The 24,483-nt window shown below is 42.0% G+C and overlaps 1 protein-coding gene across 1 annotated transcript in view; it reads right to left on the reverse strand.

Moving 5' to 3' along the window:
• Positions 1-2,053: 2,053 nt before the first annotated feature.
• LOC107584726 (protein-methionine sulfoxide oxidase MICAL2-like) overlaps positions 2,054-24,483 on the reverse strand; it is a 74,868-nt gene continuing 52,438 nt past the window's right edge. Inside the window, exons 17-29 of the mRNA XM_016271440.1 lie at positions 14,198-14,446; positions 12,993-13,100; positions 10,492-10,566; positions 9,399-9,524; positions 9,229-9,306; positions 8,935-9,027; positions 8,393-8,508; positions 8,217-8,286; positions 7,382-7,471; positions 5,612-5,716; positions 4,748-4,928; positions 3,427-3,503; positions 2,054-3,338 (exon numbers count right to left, since the gene is read on the reverse strand). Of these exons, the coding sequence (XP_016126926.1) occupies positions 2,973-3,338; positions 3,427-3,503; positions 4,748-4,928; positions 5,612-5,716; positions 7,382-7,471; positions 8,217-8,286; positions 8,393-8,508; positions 8,935-9,027; positions 9,229-9,306; positions 9,399-9,524; positions 10,492-10,566; positions 12,993-13,100; positions 14,198-14,446 (1,734 nt within the window). The 3' untranslated portion in view covers positions 2,054-2,972. The remainder of the gene's footprint in view (positions 3,339-3,426; positions 3,504-4,747; positions 4,929-5,611; positions 5,717-7,381; positions 7,472-8,216; positions 8,287-8,392; positions 8,509-8,934; positions 9,028-9,228; positions 9,307-9,398; positions 9,525-10,491; positions 10,567-12,992; positions 13,101-14,197; positions 14,447-24,483) is intronic.

The following is a 24,483-nucleotide window of genomic DNA, read 5'->3' on the forward strand; positions in this document are numbered from 1 at the left end:
TGAAGCATACTGGTGTTTTTTGTGATAGTATCCACACCGAAGCACAACACTGTAACTATGGAGTGAGATAATAATGCACTGATGAAGACTACACAGTGCTGAAGGCTTTGGAAAGCAGGAACACTGTCACACATGAAAGTGATGCAGTGTGTAGGCCTTGACCTCAAACCCCTATCTGTCTAATGTCCAGCCAGAAAGAAAGTCTCGTCAAGGGTCACTCTGAACACTTATCAGCACTTACAGGTCTTGAAAGCTTTTTTTTCTCTCACCCACTTGAGTCTGGTAATGGAAAGAATTTTAGAGTTCACTCTGGAGTTGGATTTAGGGATGCAGGATTGTGATGTTTACATTATTTTTTACCATAGTAAGAAAGCGATCTGTGAATATATTAAAAAAGTATGTGAATTTAATAATGATCTTAAAGAAATATGAATGCATGACCAGTGACCATATCATATTATTAAGACACCACAGGTAAAACCATTGACTTCTTGAAAGCATCAAAACACACTTTTAAGTTTATTTATTTATTTATTTTTTAATTACACATCTATTTGCATTTGTGAATTTTAATTACAATACATATCTTTAAAGACCATTTTTCTTAAAATAATTTTTTTTCTCATGCATTTCATCATTTCTCAGGTTTTTACAGAGAGGTACAATATATACAATTTTTTACAGTATACAACATTTTAATCCTAAAACATGGTGATTTTTTTTTCTCTGTAAAAAACCTTGACCTTGAATAAAATAAAATAATTAAAATGGGGAGAAAAAAGTATTTCGAACCTGGCTTCAATATCAATGTCCAGATTTATGCTTTGGATGTTTGTACAAATTAGTGCATATTAATTAGATAATGCATTATTTGCATATTTGAACAGCATTTCAGAAAACTTCATACAAAAAAAGATGTCAATGTACTGTGATTAATCAAGTGGACCATATTCACCCGTGGCATCTTTCCTTAAACTATGGATTTGATAATTAGGCTGTTATTAGAGATTATAAAAATGATGCATAGTCACTCACAGATGCAAATGACATCAAAAGAAACCGCAGTAATAGTCCAGTGAATCAAATGAGAGGACGTTCACAAGACTGCCAAAGTAGTGTTTCTGTCACGATTTGTAAGTGTGACACAAAACTGGTGTATGATTGAGACTACACTCTAAAAAATGCTGGGTTAAAAAGGGACAAACCCAGCTATTGGCTTGTTTTGACCCAGCGGTTGGGTTGTTTTTTAGAGTGTACAGGAGTAAACAGATTAAATGAATGTGCATTTGGGACTGTTCATGAGAACTCTACAAATAAGCCTGAGAACTTTTGTTACATAGAGGGATGGACCAAAATTCCTCCACAGCGCTGTAACAGACTCATTGCAAGTTAACGCAAACGCTTGATTGCAGTTGTTGCTGCTAAGGGTGGCCCAACCAGTTATTAGGTTTAGGGGGCAACCACTTTTTCACACAGGGCCATGTAGTTTGGGATTTTGTTTTCCCATAATAATAAAAACCTTAATTTAAAAACGGCATGTTGTGTTCACTTGTGTTATCTTTTACTAATATTTAAATTTGCTTGATGATCTGAAACATTAAAGTGTCCAAATCTGTGCATCCCTAGTCACATATAAAGCACACATGTAAGAACATAGTCTTTATAGCTTAAAGGTGCTGTATGTAAGCTTTTGACTCCACTAAAGCATAAAAATACCATCATATGTTTGCAGATATTTAAGAAACATGTTAAGTTAACATACTTGTTTATCTGAAAAACAATGCTACAGTAAGTTATTCTCTTTTGAAAATGTGCGTTCCGGGCCGGAATGTCGGTCTCTGTTTTGGTTTGTGAAACCCGCCCACTGCCAGTTTACCCAATTGTATTTCGGCACCCCGGGTAGCCAGTTGACGGAAAATACAGCTATTTAATTTCATTCATCATCAAGCGCGCTCGTTCCTGTTGGTGTCGTCTTGGTGGTGTCAATCTGGCAACCTGTGTTTGTCAGGTCTGAGGAGGAGGGGCCGGGTGAAAAAAAACTCACTCCAATATTTTGAATTTGGACTGCAATACCTAGTTCAACCTCTCGGTGTCAATCCAACATACAGCACCTTTAAAGTTAAACTTTAAGATGAACTCTATGGACAGCATCTGTTAACAAAGGAAATAACTGAAAAAACTGCTCAAATCACATTTACAGTAATGCTCTTTCAATGGAAGTATACAGGACAATGATTGAATGAATGAGGCATTTGGAGGAATGAGACAAGACAATACACAGGATTAAATGTTAAAATACAAAATGCTCACACTGTTTTGAAAGTCCAGCCACAAGACAACACATAGTCACTAGTGTGTTACACCACTAAAAATGTCATGTTTGACAATGTTACAGCTCAGATAACAGATAAACCCTCTGGAATGCCTTGTCCCATGCACAGACTTCCATTGTAATTCTTGTTTGTTTTAACAGTATGAAGGATAAGATGCTGTTATTTTCTGTGATAGTCGACAACATTTTCACAGATGCTGTCAATAGATTAGCTTGCGTTGAACCCGGAACATTCCTTTTAACAGCCGCGCTGTATGTTTTTCATAAGAAATGTAAACGTGCGAGAAGAATGTGACTTCCATGTTCGTGAACGGTTAACAGAGCAGACCAGACATGTTTGCAGCTTGATCGGTCAGGTTTTGTAAACTTGCAGTCTCAATAAAGAACGTTCATTAATAACTAAAAGCAGAACGTCACTCTTACTCGTGCATATGAAGGCAGCTCACTCATTAAAGTGCTTAAAGTTCACTCCGTGTTTGACACTTTTTTCTCTTTACGCAAACCTTCGTAACTGAGAAAGGCTTTGGTAATTTGTGCGCAACCAAACCAGGCCATTTCATTTCTACTCTCTGAAAACGTAGGACATTTCAGATCGTTCCATTCATATTAACCCTTTTAAAGGGTCCTGGCAATGTTTCTCTCACATTAAGACCCAGTGGCCCATGTGCTCTTCCAGCCAGCGCTGTAGAGGCTGTAGATTGAGCGGCTCGGCCTCTGCGTACATTTGGACGAGCTGTTCATGGAGAACGGCGAGCAGAGGCAGACTCACACTGAGAAGTTCGTACAGGAAGGCGTAATCCTCTGCATTATCCCGCAGGTGGACTCCTGTGGCCCATGCTTTACCATGCAGCCAGTTAAACACACGGCGAGGCACAGCACACACGTGCAGCGGCCAGCGCAGGCTTCTCTTCAGTGAGGACAGGATACCTGGAGACTCATCCTGGAGACGATGCTCACGTCCCTCTGGACTCCAGCTGGAGCCGTCATGGGATTCATCATTACACGTCTGAAGAATCAATATTAAGATGGGTGTGCTGTAAGACAATTACTGATGAATTATTAAAAAAAGAAATGAAGCATAAAGGAGTTTTTACCGTGCGTAGAATTGGTGTCCTCCCATTCTTGACTAAGGGTTTCCGTTGAGCAAAGTGGAGTTTGCAGTACAACTTTCCTACAGGAGCAAAAGAAAGCATTAGTATAAAGGTGTGGTCACATTTACTGCTCCTCTGTGAAATATTGTGGGCGAACTCAAGTCATTTCAATAGGAATCCAAGCATTCTGGAGTTTGGCTTGAGGACGGAAAAGTTCTCCATGCAGATTATATCTGGAATCTTAACCAACAGAAAGCTGCTTGGTTTGAAAGTGACTTTAGTGTGAGCAGCGTTTATTAAATTGACACCTCATCTTGAATTCGGACATTTAGAAACAATGCCTGCATCTTTCAAACTGTAATCTTATGTGTATATGATTATATTTGCCGTGTAATGAAAACTAAAAATATAAACTACTGTCAGTCTTGGTATGATTCTCCTTGTGATCGCTTGGGTCGCTATCACAAAAAGCTGACCTCTTTTTGCATTGTAAGAAATAGCCTGAAATTTAAAGGGACAGTTCACACAAAAATGAAAATTCTGTTATTAATTGCTCGCCCTCGTGTCGTTCCAAACCTGTAAGACCTTTGTTCATCTTCAGAACACAAATTAAGATATTTTTGATGAAATCTGAGAGCTTTCTGACCCTGCATACACAGCAACGCAACTGACATGTTCAAGACATTGTTAAAATAGTCCACGTGACATCAGGGGTTCAACCTTAATTTTATGAAGCTATGACAATACTTTTGTGCGCAAGCCTCCCTCCCCCCCAAAAATAATGACTTTATTCAACAATTTCTTCTCTTCTCTGTCAGTCTTCGACACAAATTTACAACAGTACCATGTATGCGCGAGGTGCTCCTGCGTTGTGGTATCATCAAAAATATCTTAACTTGTGTTCCGAAGATGAAGGTCTTACAGATTTGGAACAACATGAGGGTGAGTAATTACTGACAGAATTTTCATATTTGGTGAACTATCCCTTTAATGGGATACAGCAGTTTACACAAAAATTTTAAAGATTTTCAATTTAAAAACTGCTTATTTTGGTCTGTTGGTTATACAAAGTTATCATATGGTTTTAGAACACTTAGATATAGTCATAGGAGTACCTGTAGGACTACTTTCATGGTGATTTTTTTTAGAGCTTGACAGCTCCATTCCCGCCATTCTCCATTCCGGTTTTGAGCAATATGAGGGCGAGTAAATGAAGTTTTCTAAAGTGTTTTTGAAAAATCACATACCCTGCCTTTAACACTCGTTTTAAGGTGAACTATTAAATGAGAAACAGTGAGAATGCATTACAGGCCTTTCACAGTACCTTCCTCTGAATCGAAGGAATGTCCTCCCTGGCGCAGTGGAGCTCTGCAGGTATGACAGCGGAAACACTCCCTGTGGAAGTGGAATCCCTCCGCGCTGAGCCTCTCCACTACAAACACTCGTTTCTTACACGCATGACACACATCTCCCAGACTCTGAGGAAATTCTCTTTTTAAGGAAGGCTTTAAGGAAGAAAAAAAAACTGGTCAAGATTGTGTCGATTAAGCATGCTGAAACCTACTGCAATATCTGTATGATCTACTGCAATTGCCAAAATTATGCAGTATATATTCAAACAGTACTGGGTACTGTATCCCACAATGCAGTGTGCTTGACTTTTCACTATTATAAATGAGCCAGAAGTCATTTCAGAAGTAAAAACACACAAGCAATTTCAGTTTTTATACAAAACTGTATGAAAAATGCTACATTTTTAAATCATATTTATTTTTGAGATAATATGGATGTCCCATAATGACTTAATTAAACATGCAAAATGCAGGTCATTTGAAATGGTGTTGCATTTTTCATATAGTTCCTCACCATTTTTTGAAAGCATTACTGAACAGTATATAAACCTCTATGAGAGATTTAATCTAATTTTCTCAATTTACATGAGCAACCACGGTAACATTTTTTGGAGCTTGATAGTCCCAATCCCAATACGCTTTTGATTAAAGAAGAAGAAGCTTGGACATTTTGCTGTCTTTCAGGGAAGTAAGATAGTCATACAGGTTTGTAACAACATTAAGGTCAGTAAATGATGAAATGCACCGAACTACACAGGATGAGTTCATAAAATTCCTAGATTAATTCATATTTGTTTTCAGATTAAAAACAATTGACCAGCTGATCTGTGGCTTACCGGAGTGTCAGAGCTGCTTGCCTGGGGCCTATGATCATTTTCATAGAGGGTAACCAGAGAGTCAGCTCTAGCAGACGCTATCAGAGACACTTTGCCCACTATGCGCTACCAGCCAATGGGAGAGCAGGGACAGAAAGTGGAGAAAAGAGAATGAAACTGAAGGATAAAGCAATATAAGGCAGAGCATGAGAGGACATGCTAGGGAAAATCTGAGAGAAAAGAATTCAGAAAACCTTTCTGTCAAACAGCGAGTTTGATTGATTCGATAGATTCTTTTGAACCAGACTGCATTGCTCTATTCCATAACTCACTGAGCTGAATAAATATGCACCATCTTAAAGCATCACAGGAACATGGTGTAAGATAGGCAAGATGTATCAAACATCCCTCCTTGATTTAGGGAAAATTTAAGGTAGCACTGCACTCATCCTTAACAAAGATGGCAATTCTGAAAAGCATTACACATGTATACAGTACTTTATGAATATATTGTAAAGTATTGTTTAAAAAAAATAAATTGTAATATTTTGTAGCACAATAATTATGTGATGTGTATTTGATTGCTTATTTTTCATGTTGTTAGCTTAGCAACATTGATATGTGACATGTGCCGACTCAGAAGGCAGGCGTTCACGTAACTCAGGCTCATTAGAAATATATAACTCTGGATACATTTCTACAAAACCTGAAATAAGTAGCTTCAGGTACGTTTTGCTACACTGTTCAGGAGATACGTCCACTAGAGGCACTACAACACTTTTTTTCTCCATTGCTGATGCAGGTTTATTAAATAGCAGTGTCTTGAAAAATAAAAGTAAAAACCCATTTTTTGATGCTGCGCTAGCTTCCTTCTACAAGGTTTTCAGCTCTTTTGTTGAGTGTCGTGACTCATGTTCGACAGGACTCGTACCTGAGCTCTCTGCATGGTAAATGTGATGCTGTACTAGGTGAGCTACCAAGCAAGTTTACTATGTTAGAAAATCCATATATATGGAGCTGCTTATGTGCTGCTTATGTCAAAATGTTGCAATTAATAAATCATGCACTGTGGTAAAAGTATACCAAAATTATAAAAGTTATAAAATATTATTGTGTTAATCAATAATCTGCCTCTGTAATCATAATTTGTATAAAAAGGAACACAGTTTGTTGGTCTTTTACTGCCTCTAAAGTAAATTTCAGCTGGAAACTGCAGTGAAATGCCTGTACAGGTATGCTTTTGCAGAAATGTAGCAAGCGTCAGATATTTTTCATGTACGTTTATAGAATGTAGGCATCTCACTAGGTTTTAGAACAGAGCTCACTTTTTTAGCTTACAATAAGGGTTGTCGGTCATTCTGGAGATACTTCTAAAGGCATTGAGTAAAACTTGAAAAACTCCTATGTCCAGACGATTATGTAATGATCCAGTCACTTTGAACTGTTCAGTGGGTGGAGCTAGAGTTTCAGGCATCTGGCAATGGAAGAGAGGACTTTTGGAATGCTCTCTCTCTCCCTGTGGTTAGCTAGAATGTAAGGATGCTTACAGCCAAGTGTGAGTGTGTGTGTGAGAGAGAGAGAGAGAGAGAGAGACTGGCACGTTCTCATTAGAAAACCAACCATGTGAAGACAGACAGTCCATCAACGAAAGCTGCCGCCCTGATCAGTGCTCTCAAGTCCTGCCTACAACATGCCAACAATATCACAGAAGACTCATTCCAGACAGACTGCACATCATGCGAGTCCTGGGAGATTGTGGATAAGAGTCATTCCACAGATATGGTCATATACCTGTTTGGGAGCATATGAGTCTCCATTTGACTGAGGAACATCTGTTTGTTTTCTTACAGTAAAGGATGTTGTGCTACTGCTGGTTGCAGACTGAAAATGTAGATTTGAGAGTTTATTGCAGCAAATGTTATGATCATCTTTGGTTAAGTTAAATGAAATGCTTACCCAAAAATGAAAATGTATTTATCCCCATATTCTTCCAAACCTGTATGACTTATTTTTCCATGGAACTCAAAAGGAGAAATTCCCAAGCAATTTCTTTAAAAAAAAAAAAAAAAAAGCATTCTTGTTTTATTTGGTCTTTCAAGCTAAAAAAAAAATTATACTATAAAAAAAAAAAATCACAAAATACCATAAAAAGCTGTCTATATGACTTGTACCATACACTGTAAAATATTTAAAACAGATTAATGGAGTACGTTTCACAAGAAAATACTATTTTAAATGTCAAAATTCAACATTTTATGTTTATTCAATATATCACTTGCTGTTTCTTTGTAATTATTTGTGACATTTACTAGCAAGCGAATATTGTTTTAAGGTCATTCTTACACCAATGATTTTTCAGTGTATTTCAAATATTTTGAAGCTGATACGATAGCTTTGTGTGAGTTACAGACCAAATCAGAAGTCATTGAAACTCTCAAATCTCATTTGCACATCCACATATTCAAACTAGCCCTGTAGCATTCAACTATGAGACAAGTGAGATATTTCTTCCATGGACAGGTTTGGAACAACGTGAGGGTGATTAAAAAACAAAAGCAGTTTAATTAGTGGGTGCATATTTCACTTTCAATCAATGAATCAAACAATTTTCTTGACAACCACTCACCATTTCTGAGTTACACTTTGCTTCTTCTTGCATGTTTATGCCATAAAGTATTTCTGGCTTTAATTTACTGCTTTAAAAGAGACATGAGCAGAGTGATGATATATATGATACTGTATGTTAACAAGAAATGACTCTGAAAGGCAGGAAGAGTGTTAAAGTTAAAACCACTGCTATACCTTAAAGAGGAAGCAGAGCAGAATGTAAAGGAAAGATGGAGTGGAGCAGTGCATTCTGGGACGGGGTGAAATGTTATGGAGTTAGATTGATGAGGATGGATAGTGGAAGAACTGGTCTGTTCAGAGCAGAGATGGAGAGACAGATTAGACAACAGGGAAATAAAGATTTTGATTATATGTTACATAGAATAACATTAAATTGCTATTTAAATCTGGAGATTGCTCAAACGCTCTAACCACTCTAAGAAAATACCCTATATCCACAGACACATTTGGAACTTGAGATTAATTAATTTTTTAGAATGCTCTTATGTGTGGAACAACTTCTTTACACCACCAATTAAGTATCTTAAACTGCCTATTTTTTCAAAAGTAATCATTTCATTAGGTGTTTAACTCTATACAGTGGAAAAATATATTTTTTCATACCTTGAAATAACAGAAACACTGTCTATATGACATGCAAACATGTTGGTTTCACTTTCCAAATATGTTTAGTCACAGAAAACGCATAACAGCAAGTTTAGATGGTGCCATGATACCTTATCAGGTACGTTAAAGTTTCTGTTTTCCTCTGACTGGGGGATCTGGGTTTCGCTCTGATGCCTAAAATGAGACGTTCTGCGACTGCTTAACTGCAACCACATATTAAATCCCATTCAATATGTCATAAAGCCGCACTCTGAGTATACAGTAATGATAACTAACCTACAATTATTTAGAAGATTGCCTAAGCCGGTGACCTCCAGCATGCCAGATGCCAAAACACTTACGCTAAATCCCTCTCCACTGTAATTATATTTCCTAACTTAGCTGAGCGACGAGGGAACACTCACCAGATGGGAAGAACTCACTGTTTCTCCCTGTATCTCCTTAATAAAGTGCTTCACATGTAATGGTTTGGTTTTAGACACCTTAACCAAATGGATGCCAGTGGAAGAGGAGAAAAAGTAAGAATTAGATTCAGCAGACTGGGACAGAGTGTAAAATTTGCACGTGCCCTTACCTGCTGCAACAGCAGAGAGGGATAGGATGAAATGAGTGGAGGAGGACAGGAAGTGCATTGTGGGAGAGGGCATGAAGGGGTGGTCAATGGGATGGAATGAAGGAAATGGAGAGATGAAGAATGAGGCTGCACAGACACAAGTCATGAAGAGAGAGAATTGGAGCAAGTTTAATAGCAAAATGGAAGGGTTGAAGAAGACCTTCAAGGTGATGATCAGATTCTTTTATCTGAGCTTTCAAAATGCTGATTTTCTTTGGTAGAGACGTGCCGAGGATCTGATTTGACTGGATTAAAATAATAAATAATTTTTAAAAAAATCTGTGATCCCAGTGTCACTCAACACAATTTGATCTTGTACAAGTTACTTTAAGCTAATCAATGGCTCTGTCGTTTTATTGTTTTGTTATTTTAATTTTAATTTTATTATTTTTTATTATTGATATCTCTGCATATTATGCATATTTTTTATACATAGCAATACTGGCTATTGTATTCTGTCTTGCCTACATATCTGTGGAAACACATATGAAAATAAATAACATTGACTTTTGCTTAAATTTTCTGTGTAACGCTAATCAAGTGCAACAGTCGGGTTCCAGAAATAAAAACTAATTCATTTTCTCTATAGGAAAATGTATTTTTAACTACTTATAAACCTTTAAATACAGACCATTTGTGAGCTCTGAGGTTGCTAATTGACAGTACATCTGACAAGCCATCTGTTCGCATTATTTCAATTGATTTTTAAAATAATCAAGTTTATCAGTGGAATTCATGATGAAAAACTACATTACCCATGATTCTGTACAGAAGATTCCACCAATCAGAGAGCTGTGGTGAGCAAATTGCACCAAAAGAACTCTGTGGAGTAGATCTTGCTAATTTTCAAATTCTTTTTTACTTCAAATAAAAGTTTGTGATGTTGTGATTCACCTTGTAGCTGGTTGGCTTGGTTCATGGCTTATAACAAAGACTTTAAAATCCTTATTGGAAAATGAATGGTAGAAATACTTCTGGAACAATGCTGCTGAAAAAGTGGACAGGCACTAATGAAATCTATATCATATTTGTAAATGTCTCAGAAAAAAAGCACCTTTGAGCTTTGCACTGATTCTCTCTTCTCTTCACAAAGCTGCATGTCTAGCTTCCCAGTCTGAGGTATATCCGTCTTATTAGGAGCAGAGGAAAGAGCATGAGGAGGACATGAATTGATGATGGTTCATTAAAGGCTGTTAAATGGGCAAGCAGTATTAGGAGTGTTAAGTGGTATTAGAGATGGAAAGAAGTGCATGTGTAAGTAATGGCAGGCACTGTCAGAGGACAGGAGTCAAGATTAGGAGAGGACATGGGAGGACGTACTGTAGGGAGCAGCAATGCATTCTGGGATTGGGTGTGGTGGGGTTAATGTGGAGATGGATTGGAAGGTTAGACAGCAGAGGAGTCAGTCTGTCCAGAACAGAGATAGCACGAACATTCAGAACTGAGAAAATTGGATTATAGGATACTCATTACTCAAAGTAAAATGTATTGCTCAAATGTTGCTCTTTTAAATCTCAGGAGGCCTGAGTTCTTAGGATTTAGTTATGTTTAACTGATAGTAAAGAACTTTATCTCTGATGTTTCTCCAGAAAATCCATGGTAAAAATAAACACAAAAATAGACATAAATGAGATGAGCAGTGAATTATGGATAGCTGCAGAAAATGTGGTTTTAGAGTATTTGATAAGACATGTTTGAGTATATATTAAGGTCTTTTAATATTGAATTTTAATTGCAGACTTTGCTTTAAGCAAAGTTTGAGATGTTGTGATCTCTTCTGAAACTTTCTGTCCCTCCACTGAAAGTCCATTCCATTAAATGTTTAATGCTTTTTATACAGAGCACATCAAATATGGTAAATTGATACTCAACAGCACTTCATTGATACATGAGAACAAATCACATTGAGGAAGCTCAAACATTCATCATAAAGTGATTGCTTCTTTTCAGAAAACTTTGATTAAACTATGGATGAATTATGGAGTATAATTACTTTATTAATTTTTAAGCATTAAAGTTTTGGTTGCATGGAATTTCAATGGAGGGACAGAAATATCTCAGGTTTCATAAAAAATATATTAGTACTGTATGTTCATTTGTGTTTCAAAGATGAACAAAAGTCTCACAGGGCTTATGGAACTACATGAGGGTAACTGATGACAGTAATTGATTGAACTATCCCTTTAATTCTTGCTCTATTTGCTCTTTATTTGCCCTTATTTCTGCCTGACACAACTTAGATATGAAAGAGACCTCATTTGTGTTTTTTTATTTCCTATGGCTACATATAAAAATATACTGCTTTGTGCAAAATCAGGAAACCTGCAACATAAATGATGTTATTTATGTAACTTAAGTTCCTTGTGGAAAATGTTCAAATTATTCATTCAGATTTAGCAGTTGTTTGAAGGCTCTAAAGGACTGTTCAACATATGTTACTCACTCTTTGGAATGTTTTCAAAAGCTAAATATACTCAACTGGTTCATAGAAATTACAAGGAGGAGTGTCTGGCCCGCACTTTAATGATGGATGACAAAACCCAGAACATGCGTGTTACAGTATGAAGCCAGAGAGAGCAATTTACACATACTGAGAGAAGAACTAGCATCAGTTTTTGCAGATAGATGATTTTTTTGTTATCTAATGAACTTGTTTGTTTTTTTTCGCCCACTGCATTTTCTCACAGAAGCACATCGTACTGCTAGGAAATATAATAAATGCACAGAGAATGAGGATGTTTGAATCATCTGTGGACACCTGGACTGATGGTTTCTCCTTATGCGTGCAGTAAAAAAGCAAAGAAGCTGCTTTTCCAGTCTGAGAGATCAATTTAAACGCTTACAGGACCCCTGAGCAGCCAAGACCCCTTTATAAGACTAAGAGAGCCATGTGAATGTCACCAGCCCTCTTAGAAAAACTTTATTCCAAAAATGTCTTCAAAGAACAACCAAATAGTATCTAATATGTTATGATGTCCACTGGCATTCTTTGACTTTATTAACTCTTTTCAAGTAAAACAGGTCATTTGAATGTACCGAGCACTGGAGTATGTCCTCAGCTGACTCAGTAAAAAAGCAAAGAAGCTGCTTTTCCAGTCTGAGAGATCAATTTAAACGCTTACAGGACCCCTGAGCAGCCAAGACCCCTTTATAAGACTAAGAGAGCCATGTGAATGTCACCAGCCCTCTTAGAATTGAGAGAAAACTTTATTCCAAAAATGTCTTCAAAGAACAACCAAATAGCATCTAATATGTTATGATGTCCACTGGCATTCTTTGACTTTATTAACTCTTTTCAAGTAAAACAGGTCATTTGAATGTACCGAGCACTGGAGTATGTCCTCAGCTGACCCACATCTGTTCTGCTAGACAGATTATTAACCAATTATGGCTGAGTGGGGGTTCAGGGAATTAATTACTCAGTATGTGATGATATCTGCAAAGACTGCAGGTGCATGAAACGATGCTCAGTCACTCAGTGATCACAGGCCAAAACCGCAGGGCATGCAACAGCGGCTGAGTGAGGAAAGCCAACACACGCAGTAACATAGTCACCTGATGTGGAGAGCAGGCCTCGCCAGAGAACAGAGCGCACAAATGCACAGCCTTCTCCTTTATGCTTTTTTTATGAAACTCCCTGGCCTTTTGAGTCTGGGCTTTCCTCTGAGTGAAGCCGGTAGAAAGAAAACAGCAAGAAAAAAGTGGAAGAGAATAAAGACTGAGTCTGTGGTGAACAGGAAAATCTGTGGTTAGATCCCTGTCCACTAATGTGCTTGACATTTATTACTTGTAAATAGAATTGCGATTAATGTCATGCTTTTTAATGCTGTTAACTTGATTATTTTAATTTTAAATTGGTTGAAATTGCCTCTAAACATACATATTCTCAAACAATAAGTAACATTATTTTTCATAATTCAGGAATGTATTTTTGCTAAAGATCTCATCTGGAATTTATTTATAAATAAATATTCTATTGAACAGCTATTAATAGCTCAGTCTTTAGAAAGAAGACAGAACAGAATGAAATAGTTTTAATGTCAAAAGAGGTAAATGCATTAAATGGGACATTCTATGAAATGGGTGCATTTTCCACTTTGAAAAGAGAAATTAAATGCCTTTCTGTTAGCTTGTAGACATTCTGTCTAGAAAAATAATATATTTTAAGTAATAATAAATAGCACTGCGCCATTTCAGGCAAAGTAAAAACCCAATATAGGTTGGGATGTTACTATTCCTTTAGAAAATGTAATAGTTACAGGGTAGACTGGTTTTACTATTCATATATTATTATTGACATTAAAAATAGAATTTAATGATCCTGTTTTTAATAATAAATTCTTGACTAAAAAACTCATGGTAACAGGGTTGATATTTTAAGATCTGTTTCCTGACAAGCAAAATGTAGTGATAAAAAGGGACAATTACTACTTTAAGGTACAATAATGTAATTGTGGACAGTATGTTACTTTAATAAGATATTATTATGATGATAACAGGGTTGACACTAATCCTGGGAAAAATACTTTTTAAATAATATATTTGTTTACTAAATATTGACAGAAAGAATAAAGACAAAATACTAGCTTTTATGTCCATGTTAATGAAGGACAAATGCGGCACCCTTTATAAAGAATGTTCCACTTGCATTCAATAAATTTAATGATGTAGTTAAATACATATTTGAGCATATCTCAAAACTTGAGGAGCCCTACTTATAATACACATACAAGACCAGAAGGAAGATGGTGGTTGTTCACCTGGCTAATCTCCTCTTCCACCCTCTGGAGGCGCTGGAGCATTGCTCTCATGGCCAGCACTGCTGAGTGGCAGGTGGCTGTATTTCCTGAGTCTGAGTCAGCTGTGTTCTCTGCCTCTGATTGTGTGTGAGTGTGTGTGTGAGTCGGCTGAAGTGGTTTCCTCTGTGGATTCAGAGGACTGGAATGAAGCGAGGGGAAGAGAGGAGCCGAGGGCTCCTCAGAGTGTCGTACACAGGCAGTGGACGGAAACTGTGAACACACAGCACATGTGGGCAGCGCTGGATATGAGTTGTCATACTGATAATACACAAACTTGGGGAAAATTTGTAGTGAATCTACAGAGAGCCAGAGATTCACACTGTGAAATTTATTGACATTTATTGTATGCTAAATTATTAATTTCACTCTTAAAAATAAATGTTCCAAAAACGAGGTTTTGCAGGAATGCCATAGGAGAACAATTTTTTGTTTCCTTTCAGTCGGTCACTCTCGACGTCACGTCGGTGAATGACGAATTAGGAATCTCGCCAGAGAGACCAATCCACTTTGAGTGTAACTAAACGAGCCAATGGAGATTGGCATGCAGAATTCGCATCTGGCTGCCACACCCCGTAGCGCGGGTATAAGAGGCAGCAGGCGCAACGCAATCATTCATCTTTTCGCTTTGGAGCCGAGTGGTGGTGCATCACTACTGCTCTCCCTTCCTTTGAGTGATTGCAAGCGAGTGGTCACAGTCTCATGGGAAAAAAGATCATCCTTCATGGAGACAGCCACACCAGCAGCGTGCGATGGCCAGCTCCCCTGCATGATTCAGCACTAAAAGAGCAATCTCTGAAAGAGCAACATGGGTGATCGTGTCTTTTTAAAGATGTCTTATCACCCCTGCGTTTCTGGATGTGGTTGTTACCTGGCACCTCAGAATGGTCACGATCGCTGCCTCATGTGTCTGGGCATTAAGCACGCTGAGGAAGCTTTCGTGGATGGTCCCTCTACCTCTGCAGCGATCCAGTGTTCGTCCCGGCACCCGGGGCGTCGCTGCTTCTGGTGGAGTCAGAGGTGATTTGAGGATTGTGGTGACGTCTTCTTCAAAGGAAGTTCCTCACCCCTCAAGCGCTCCAAGGCCGGTGAAGCTGCCGGAGGTGCACACTGGGCCCTCTGCAGGACAGAGTGTACCGCCCGTATCCTTCGGTGCTCCCCCTGACGACCAGATGTCGATTGCTGCATCGGAGGGCGAGCTCTCTCTCTTCGGGGATGACGACTCGGCTGCGTTGGCCCCTTCGGGGAGAGTGGCGTTGCCTGAGTCAGACCCAGAGATGACGGTTATGCTTTCCCGGGCCGCCGAGAATGTCGGGCTCGTGTGGAATCCTTCACTGCATCCCGGTCCTTCGAGGCTGGATAAGTGGTTCGTCGGTGGGGCTCGCACTGGTTCTCAGCGCCCCCCTCCGGTGCCATTCTTCCCGGAAGTGCATGAGGAGTTCACAAGTTCGTGGAAGGCACCTTTTACTGCCAGAAACAAATCATGCAGCTCCTCCTCCCTCACCACCCTCGATGGTGGGGCCACTTTGGGGTACACGGGCATTCCCTGCGGTCGGTGGCCATGCAACTGTGTCCTACGGCCGCTACCACTCTGCGGGGTGATCCGTGTCTCCCCTTGCGGGCCTGTAAGTATTCGTCAGGTCTATCTGGCAGTGCTTACAGAGCTTGTGGGGAGGCGGCCTCTGCCCTTCACGCGGGCGAGCTCTCTCTCTTCGGGGATGACGACTCGGCTGCGTTGGCCCCTTCGGGGAGAGTGGCGTTGCCTGAGTCAGACCCAGAGATGACGGTTATGCTTTCCCGGGCCGCCGAGAATGTCGGGCTCATGTGGAATCCTTCACTGCATCCCGGTCCTTCGAGGCTGGATAAGTGGTTCGTCGGTGGGGCTCGCACTGGTTCTCAGCGCCCCCCTCCGGTGCCATTCTTCCCGGAAGTGCATGAGGAGTTCACAAGTTCGTGGAAGGCATCTTTTACTGCCAGAAACAAATCATGCAGCTCCTCCTCCCTCACCACCCTCGATGGTGGGGCCACTTTGGGGTACACGGGCATTCCCTGCGGTCGGTGGCCATGCAACTGTGTCCTACGGCCGCTACCACTCTGCGGGGTGATCCGTGTCTCCCCTCGCGGGCCTGTAAGTATTCGTCAGGTCTATCTGGCAGTGCTTACAGAGCTTGTGGGGAGGCGGCCTCTGCCCTTCACGCCATGGCGTTGTTGCAGGTTCATCAGGCCAAAGCCGTGAGGGACCTGCACGAGGGTGGTCATGACCTGGCGGTTCTAGATGAACTGCATACTGCGACGGACCTTGCGCTCCAAGCGATAAAGCTAACCGCACATTCTCTGGGTCGTGTGGTGTACACCTTGATGATCCAGGAGCGCCATCTCTGGCTGTGTCAAGAATGCAATTCCTGAATGCTCCCGTATCACAGACCGGCCTTTTCGGCGATGCGGTCGAGAGCTTTGCCCAGCAGTTCTCGGCGGCACAGAAGCAGACTGAGGCGATCAAGGACATCATGTGCCGGAGGAAACATGCTGCTGCTTCCACTCCGGTCGCAGCCCCTCAGCCTGCTCGTTGCCGAGGGTGCCCCCCTGCATCCGCCCCCACTCCCACGCAGCAGCTGCAGCCTTCCACCAGGCAGCATCGTGGAGCCAGGAGTAGGCAGGACGCCCAGTCCTTCCAGGCCCCCGCCAAACCTGGTGACAAGTGCAAGAGGCCCTGAGATTGGTGACCTGGAGATGGAGGCGACTGCTCACCACTCCCTCTCCCAGAGGAGGGCCGGGTGGAGAATCTTCTGTTTCATTTTATTTTTTTGTTCCGCCGCTGGCCCAGCAGCCAGCAGTACCCAAAACTTCAGAAAAAGAGCAGTTTCCTCAGTCTCTGGGTCTCAAGAGGAGGAGAGTGGTGACAAACCTGGTGACAAGTGCAAGAGGCCCTGAGATTGGTGACCTGGAGATGGAGGCGACTGCTCACCACTCCCTCTCCCAGAGGAGGGCCGGGTGGAGAATCTTCCGTTTCATTTTATTTTTTTGTTCCGCCGCTGGCCCAGCAGCCAGCAGTACCCAAAACTTCAGAAAAAGTTTCCTCAGTCTCTGGGTCTCAAGAGGAGGAGAGTGGTGGAGAGTGGTGGACTGTGCATCACAGGATCACTTCCATCCTCCTCTTTCACCAGCGGGCAGCAGTGGGTTGCCCAGGAGCACTCCCTCTGCCCATTTGTGGAACCAGGTTGGTGCTGTGATGCTCAAGACCCCACTTCATGCTGTCACACGCCAGGCTGTTATAGGCTTCAAGCCGGGGGCCTGCGTTCTCCCTCTCACGAGGAGGGATCAGGTGAGTGTTACACTTCATACCCAGACCCCGCCCTCTGCCGTCACAGGTGTGGCCGTTACAGGCCCCGGGCCGGGTCCCTGTGTTCCACCACACAGTCTCACTGCGGGTACATTGGTGGCCCCACTGGTTCCACTGGCACGGTCTCTCTGAGCCTGGTTAGCGCTCCAAAGTCCGTCTTGGTGGCTCCTGCGGACCATCAGACTCAGCTATGCGATTCAATTCGCCCGTCATCCCCCCAAGTTCAGGGGCATCCGGTTCACATCAGTAAAAGCTGTCGATGCCCCTGTCTTGCGGGCAGAAATCGCAGTCCTGCTGGCTAGGTCAACTGCATTGGCATATCTATTGCCTCGATTTGCTGGCAGTGCGCCTTGCCCTGAGCCGCCTCAGAGGGTGCCTTCAGGGCAGGGACGTACTGATCCGCACGGACAATACTGTGACCATTGCATATATCAACCAGCAAGGTGGTTTACGCTCCCGTCGCATGTCGCAACTCGCCCACCACCTCCTCCTCTGGAGTCAGAAGCATCTGAGGTCCCTTCGTGCCATTCACATCACAGGAGTGTTCAACCGGGCAGCCGACGAGCTGTCTCGAGCAGCACTTCCAGGGGAATGGAGACTCCACCCCCCAGGCGGTTCAGCTGATTTGGAGACGGTTTGGAGTTGCTCAGGTAGACCTGTTTGCATCTCCAGAAACCACCCGCTGCGAGTGGTTCTACTCCCTAACCGAGGCACGGATGCACTGGCACACAGCTGGCCCCGGGGCCTGCACAAATATGTGTTCCCCCCAGTGAGCCTACTCACACAGACGCTGTGCAAGATCAGGGAGGATGAAGAGCAGGTCTTGTTAGTGGCTCCATATTGGCCCAACAGGACCTGGTTCCTGGAACTCATGCTCCTTGCGATAGCCCAACCCCCCACCCCAGCCGATTCCTCTGAGGAAGGATCTGCTTTCTCAGAGATGGGGCACCCACATCCGGACCTGTGGAAACTTCATGTGTGGTCCCTCGATGGGACGCGAAGGTTCTAGGTGACCTACCCCAGGAGGTAGCACTCACTATCGCTTCAGCACGTGCACCGTCCACAAGGCGGGCCTATGCTTTGAAGTGGAACCTGTTCATCGAATGGTGTTCCTCTCACCGAGAGGACCCCCAGAAATGTTCGATCAGAGCCGTGCTTTTCATTCTTGCAGCAAGGGTTGGAGCGTAGGCTGTCCCCCTCCACCCTTAAGGTTTACGTTGCTGCTATCTTCGCACACCACGACCCCATAGAGGGGAGGACAGTGGGGAATCACAACCTGGTCGTCAGGTTCCTTAGGGGGGCCAGAAGGTTAAATCATCCAAGCCGCCCCTCCTTGCCCTCTTGGGATTTAGCATTGGTGCTAAGAGCCCTACAAACTGCTCCCTTCGAGCCTTTGGAGTCAGTTGAGTTGAAGTTTCTCTCCATGAAAACCATACTCCTGACAGCATTGGCCTCGATCAAGAGGGTGGGGGACCTGCAGGCATTTTCGGTCGACGAATCGTGCTTTGAGTTTGGGCCAGCTGACTTCAGTGCAACACTGAGACCCTGGCCCGGCTATGTGCCCAAGGTTCCTACCACTCCCTTCAGGGACCAGGTGGTGAACCTGCAAGCACTGCCCCTGGAGGAGGCAGACCCAGCCCTGGCTTTGCTCTGTCCTGTACGCGCACTGCGACAGTACGTTGATAGTTGATTATGGAGGACAGCAAAAGGGGAAAGCTGTCTCCAAGCAGAGGATGGCCCACTGGTGCGAGTGGTTCTACTCCCTAACCGAGGCACGGATGCACTGGCACACAGCTGGCCCCGGGGCCTGCACAAATATGTGTTCCCCCCAGTGAGCCTACTCACACAGACGCTGTGCAAGATCAGGGAGGATGAAGAGCAGGTCTTGTTAGTGGCTCCATATTGGCCCAACAGGACCTGGTTCCTGGAACTCATGCTCCTTGCGATAGCCCAACCCCCCACCCCAGCCGATTCCTCTGAGGAAGGATCTGCTTTCTCAGAGATGGGGCACCCACATCCGGACCTGTGGAAACTTCATGTGTGGTCCCTCGATGGGACGCGAAGGTTCTAGGTGACCTACCCCAGGAGGTAGCACTCACTATCGCTTCAGCACGTGCACCGTCCACAAGGCGGGCCTATGCTTTGAAGTGGAACCTGTTCATCGAATGGTGTTCCTCTCACCGAGAGGACCCCCAGAAATGTTCGATCAGAGCCGTGCTTTTCATTCTTGCAGCAAGGGTTGGAGCGTAGGCTGTCCCCCTCCACCCTTAAGGTTTACGTTGCTGCTATCTTCGCACACCACGACCCCATAGAGGGGAGGACAGTGGGGAATCACAACCTGGTCATCAGGTTCCTTAGGGGGGCCAGAAGGTTAAATCATCCAAGCCGCCCCTCCTTACCCTCTTGGGATTTAGCATTGGTGCTAAGAGCCCTACAAACTGCTCCCTTCGAGCCTTTGGAGTCAGTTGAGTTGAAGTTTCTCTCCATGAAAACCATACTCCTGACAGCATTGGCCTCGATCAAGAGGGTGGGGGACCTGCAGGCATTTTCGGTCGACGAATCGTGCTTTGAGTTTGGGCCAGCTGACTTCAGTGCAACACTGAGACCCTGGCCCGGCTATGTGCCCAAGGTTCCTACCACTCCCTTCAGGGACCAGGTGGTGAACCTGCAAGCACTGCCCCTGGAGGAGGCAGACCCAGCCCTGGCTTTGCTCTGTCCTGTACGCGCACTGCGACAGTACGTTGATAGTTGATTATGGAGGACAGCAAAAGGGGAAAGCTGTCTCCAAGCAGAGGATGGCCCACTGGATAGTGGATGCCATCACCTTGGCCTATGAGGCACAAGGTGTGCCCGGCCTGCTCAGGCTGCATGGGATAGGACCCTTTTGGCTTACTCCACATGAGTAAATGTCACTCAACCCCCTCTGGGAGGAGGTGACTCCGCAGCGTGCATCTTCCAATTAGGAAGGGCATGCTTTCCCAATGTTATCCAAGTCCTACAGTTTGGGTTGCTCGAGGAACAGCAGTAGTCGACCTTCTCTGTGTAGAGCCCGGGTCCTATCGTCTGCCTTATAGGAAGGTTCGGGAGGCCTACACAGGGCACTGGAGGGGGCAGCACCTGTGGCGCATTGGTAGGGATTCCCAATTCGTCAGTCACCGACGTGATGTCGAGAGTGACCGACTGAAAGGGAACGTCTCGGTTACATGGGTCACAGTTTGGCACAGTTGCTGTACCACCACTGAGCTCGGTTACATGTGTCACAGTTTGCCACAGTTGCTGTACCACCACTGAGCTGCCGGGTCACCTGCTCGGCTCCTCAGCGAAAACATGAATGAATGCGGTGCACCTGCTGCCTCTTATACCCGCGCTGCAGGGTGTGGCAGCCAGATGCGAATTCCGCATGCCAATGTCCATTGGCTCGTTTAGTTACACTCAAAGTGGATTGGTCTCTCTGGCGAGATTCCCAATTCCTTGGTCACCGACGTGATGTCTCCGTTCCCTCGTTCAGGGAACGAGGGTTACACACATAACAGAGACGTTCACTAAATAACTTTTTTTAAAGAACAGTTCTTAGAAAACACTTTTGAAGAACATTTTTTTTTAAAAATCTTTAGAACCTTTTTTGACTACACAGTTTGCCACAGTTGCTGTACCACCACTGAGCTCGGTTACATGTGTCACAGTTTGCCACAGTTGCTGTACCACCACACGTCTCGGTTACATGTGTCACAGTTTGCCACAGTTGCTGTACCACCACTGAGCTCGGTTACATGTGTCACAGTTTGCCACAGTTGCTGTACCACCACTGAGCTGCCGGGTCACCTGCTCGGCTCCTCAGCGAAAACATGAATGAATGCGGTGCACCTGCTGCCTCTTATACCCGCGCTGCAGGGTGTGGCAGCCAGATGCGAATTCCGCATGCCAATGTCCATTGGCTCGTTTAGTTACACTCAAAGTGGATTGGTTCATTGGATTCAGGGAACGAGGGTTACACACATAACAGAGACGTTCACTAAATAACTTTTTTAAAGAACAGTTCTTAGAAAACACTTTTGAAGAACATTTTTTTTAAAAAATCTTTAGAACCTTTTTTGACTATAAAGAACCTTGAATGGAAAACTTCAAAGGTTCTTTATGGAACCACAGATGCCAATAAAGAACCTTTATTTTAAAGAGTGTAGAGTTTTAAAAAGATGAATATTACCAAAAAATAATTTATTTAGATTATGTGAAAGCTAATACCAGGTGATAAATGGTACTTTTTATAAGTATTGTTTGTGGGTGTACACTGACTTTGGAGGTTCTACCTGTTTTTTAGGGGGTGGGGGTGGTGGAACTTTCTTCTTGATAATGTTAAAGAGAGGGCTATCGGTCATATCGAGCGATGGAGGTCTTGGAGGCCTCTCATCATTAGAGTCAGACTGAAATCATTATACCAGGAACAGTTTCAGAGAAAAGGAAGCCAGGGTCAGAGGGACAGAGGGAAGAAAAGAGAAAGAAGAGATTAACTAAGCACAGAAATACTCAGAAAGTCAAAATGTAAAAGAAATGTTAACCCCTTAATTTTGTAATTATTTTTATATTATTTGAAACCAATATGCCTTAAACCATCAAGATCCATATCTTGATGTCAAACCTTGTACAACACATCATGACGTATCATATTTCAATGTTTGTGAAAGATACTTTAGAGCACCAGCAGAGATTTTCAGTGAATGACAATAAAAAATTCAATCTGTTACAAAAATCTATTGTATGGCTTCAGAGAGTTTTGCGCACAAAACATATAGAGCGCTTTTACAGTGTATATTGGAGCTCTACAGCCTTCACCTTTATGATACGAAAAAGAGCAGCAAGAACATTCTGCAAAATTGCTCTTTTTGTGTTCCAGTGAAGAAAAAATGGAAATGTGATGATATAAGAGAGAGTAAACAATGACAGAATATTCACTGTCAGGTGAACTATTTCTTTAAGAAAATGTAATGTAAATCTTCAGCCGTGAGTTCAGACAAAATAGTATTTACCTGTCTGCGAATAGAGCAGCTTGCGGTGCTGTCTTCAAATTTTGCTAGAAGCTGAGTGGCCATAAACTTGACCTTGTTTTCTTTCAGTTCCCGCACCTCATTGGATGCAGAAGAACTCTGATTGATGGATCTGATTGGCTGGAAGAGAAGTGGACCAATCAGAGAGTAGTTCTAGTTTCACTTGCTTTTACTGGTATGTTATTATATACTATAATACTGACCTCTTCTAAGTAACTAATTTTCCGTCTTCTCTTGTATATGGCGTCATTGTCTTCAGTCTTTTTGTCATTCTAAGGAACAATAAGTTAAATTTTGCTTTAGAAGGTGATGTCCAAACTTCAACAAAATAAGAAAGTCCACCAAACAGAAACTGTAAATGTGCTTGTAATAAATCAAATCCATTGTATACTACCTTGGGTATGCGTTTACGAGGCTGAAGCAAACTCAATGACTTGGAAACAGGTCTGGGAGAACCTGATGGACATTTTTCATTATTTGCATCACCATCTCGCTTTGAATCTACAATAAACCACATGACAAACATTTGCATGACATTTGAGAATAAACAACTACAACAAATAAGCATTGTAACCAAACACACATCACTTTACAACATAATATGTTGTGCTGTATTAACGTCTCTGAGGCCAGACAATATATAATGTGGAATATCTATGGCCTCCTCCACTGTGGTGATGTGCAGATCTGCAGGGCAGTAACCTGGTTTCAGACAGACATGCATTCCTGGCATGACTGCATGACAGAAGGAATTGTAAATGTTCGAGTGCAAAAGGCCAGATAAAATCCTTCTCTTTAGGGGTTTTCCATAAATGCATTGTGTGTTTCCTTAATGGACACACCTTATGCAAACTAGGTGGAAGACACACTCAAAGCAGGTAATAGGTTTTGGACAGTGTAAAAGGTTCATTTTTGAACACCTTTAATGGGCTAAATGTAACAATGCCATGTATATTTTGAGAGCTGAAGGAGCTGAAAATATATTGTTATTGCAGTAAAGTCTGTGAATTATGAGACTATGTCTATGTTTGATGTGAAATTTAAGTGTACTGCTTACTATATACTACGCAAATATACACTGCATACCGCCCACTCTTACAGTATAAGAAATAATGAACATGCAATGAGAAATGTTCAATTACTAGTATACTAGATTGTTGTCATTAATGCTGCATATTTAATTTAGCAAGTATACTGTACATATTTGTATTATATTTGTATTTTTAACCCAGGGTGGTAAAGAACAAGGTCAAAATATTTGTGGCTGATATTACATCCAGAAATGAAGTGAATATTGAATACCGAATTGAACTGATCATGTACACTATCATTCAAAGTTTGGAGTCAGTAAGATCTTTTGTTTTAAATGAATTATTTTATTCAGTAATTTCATCCATTAAACTGAAGAGGGAAATTGAAAGTAACAGTAAAGACATTTATAATAGTGCTGTCAAATCGATTAATCATGATTAATCGCATCAAAAATTTAAGTTTGTGTTTACATAATATATGTGTGTGTACTGTGTATATATGTATATATAAATACACACACATACAGGTATATATGTAAACAAACTTTTATTTTGAATGCGATTAATCATGATTAATCGATTTAACAGCACTGATTTATGTTAGAAAAGAACTCTATTTCAAATAATTGTTGTTCTTTTTAACTTTCAATTCATCAAAATGCAAGGAGAAATGTTCAAATACTAGTATGCTAGATATTTATGCATATTTAATTAAGCAAGTTTTGTCCTTCTTGAAAATAAAAAATAAAAAATTTAAATTCAATATTTTTGTAATATTTGTTTTTTGTTTTTTTAATCTCCGGAGTCCGATCAAAGAAGTCAAGGAGACCTTATTGT

The sequence above is a fragment of the Sinocyclocheilus grahami genome, unplaced genomic scaffold (genome assembly GCF_001515645.1).
Source record: "Sinocyclocheilus grahami isolate Dianchi unplaced genomic scaffold, SAMN03320097.WGS_v1.1 scaffold62.1, whole genome shotgun sequence".
NCBI classification, from domain to species: domain Eukaryota; kingdom Metazoa; phylum Chordata; class Actinopteri; order Cypriniformes; family Cyprinidae; genus Sinocyclocheilus; species Sinocyclocheilus grahami.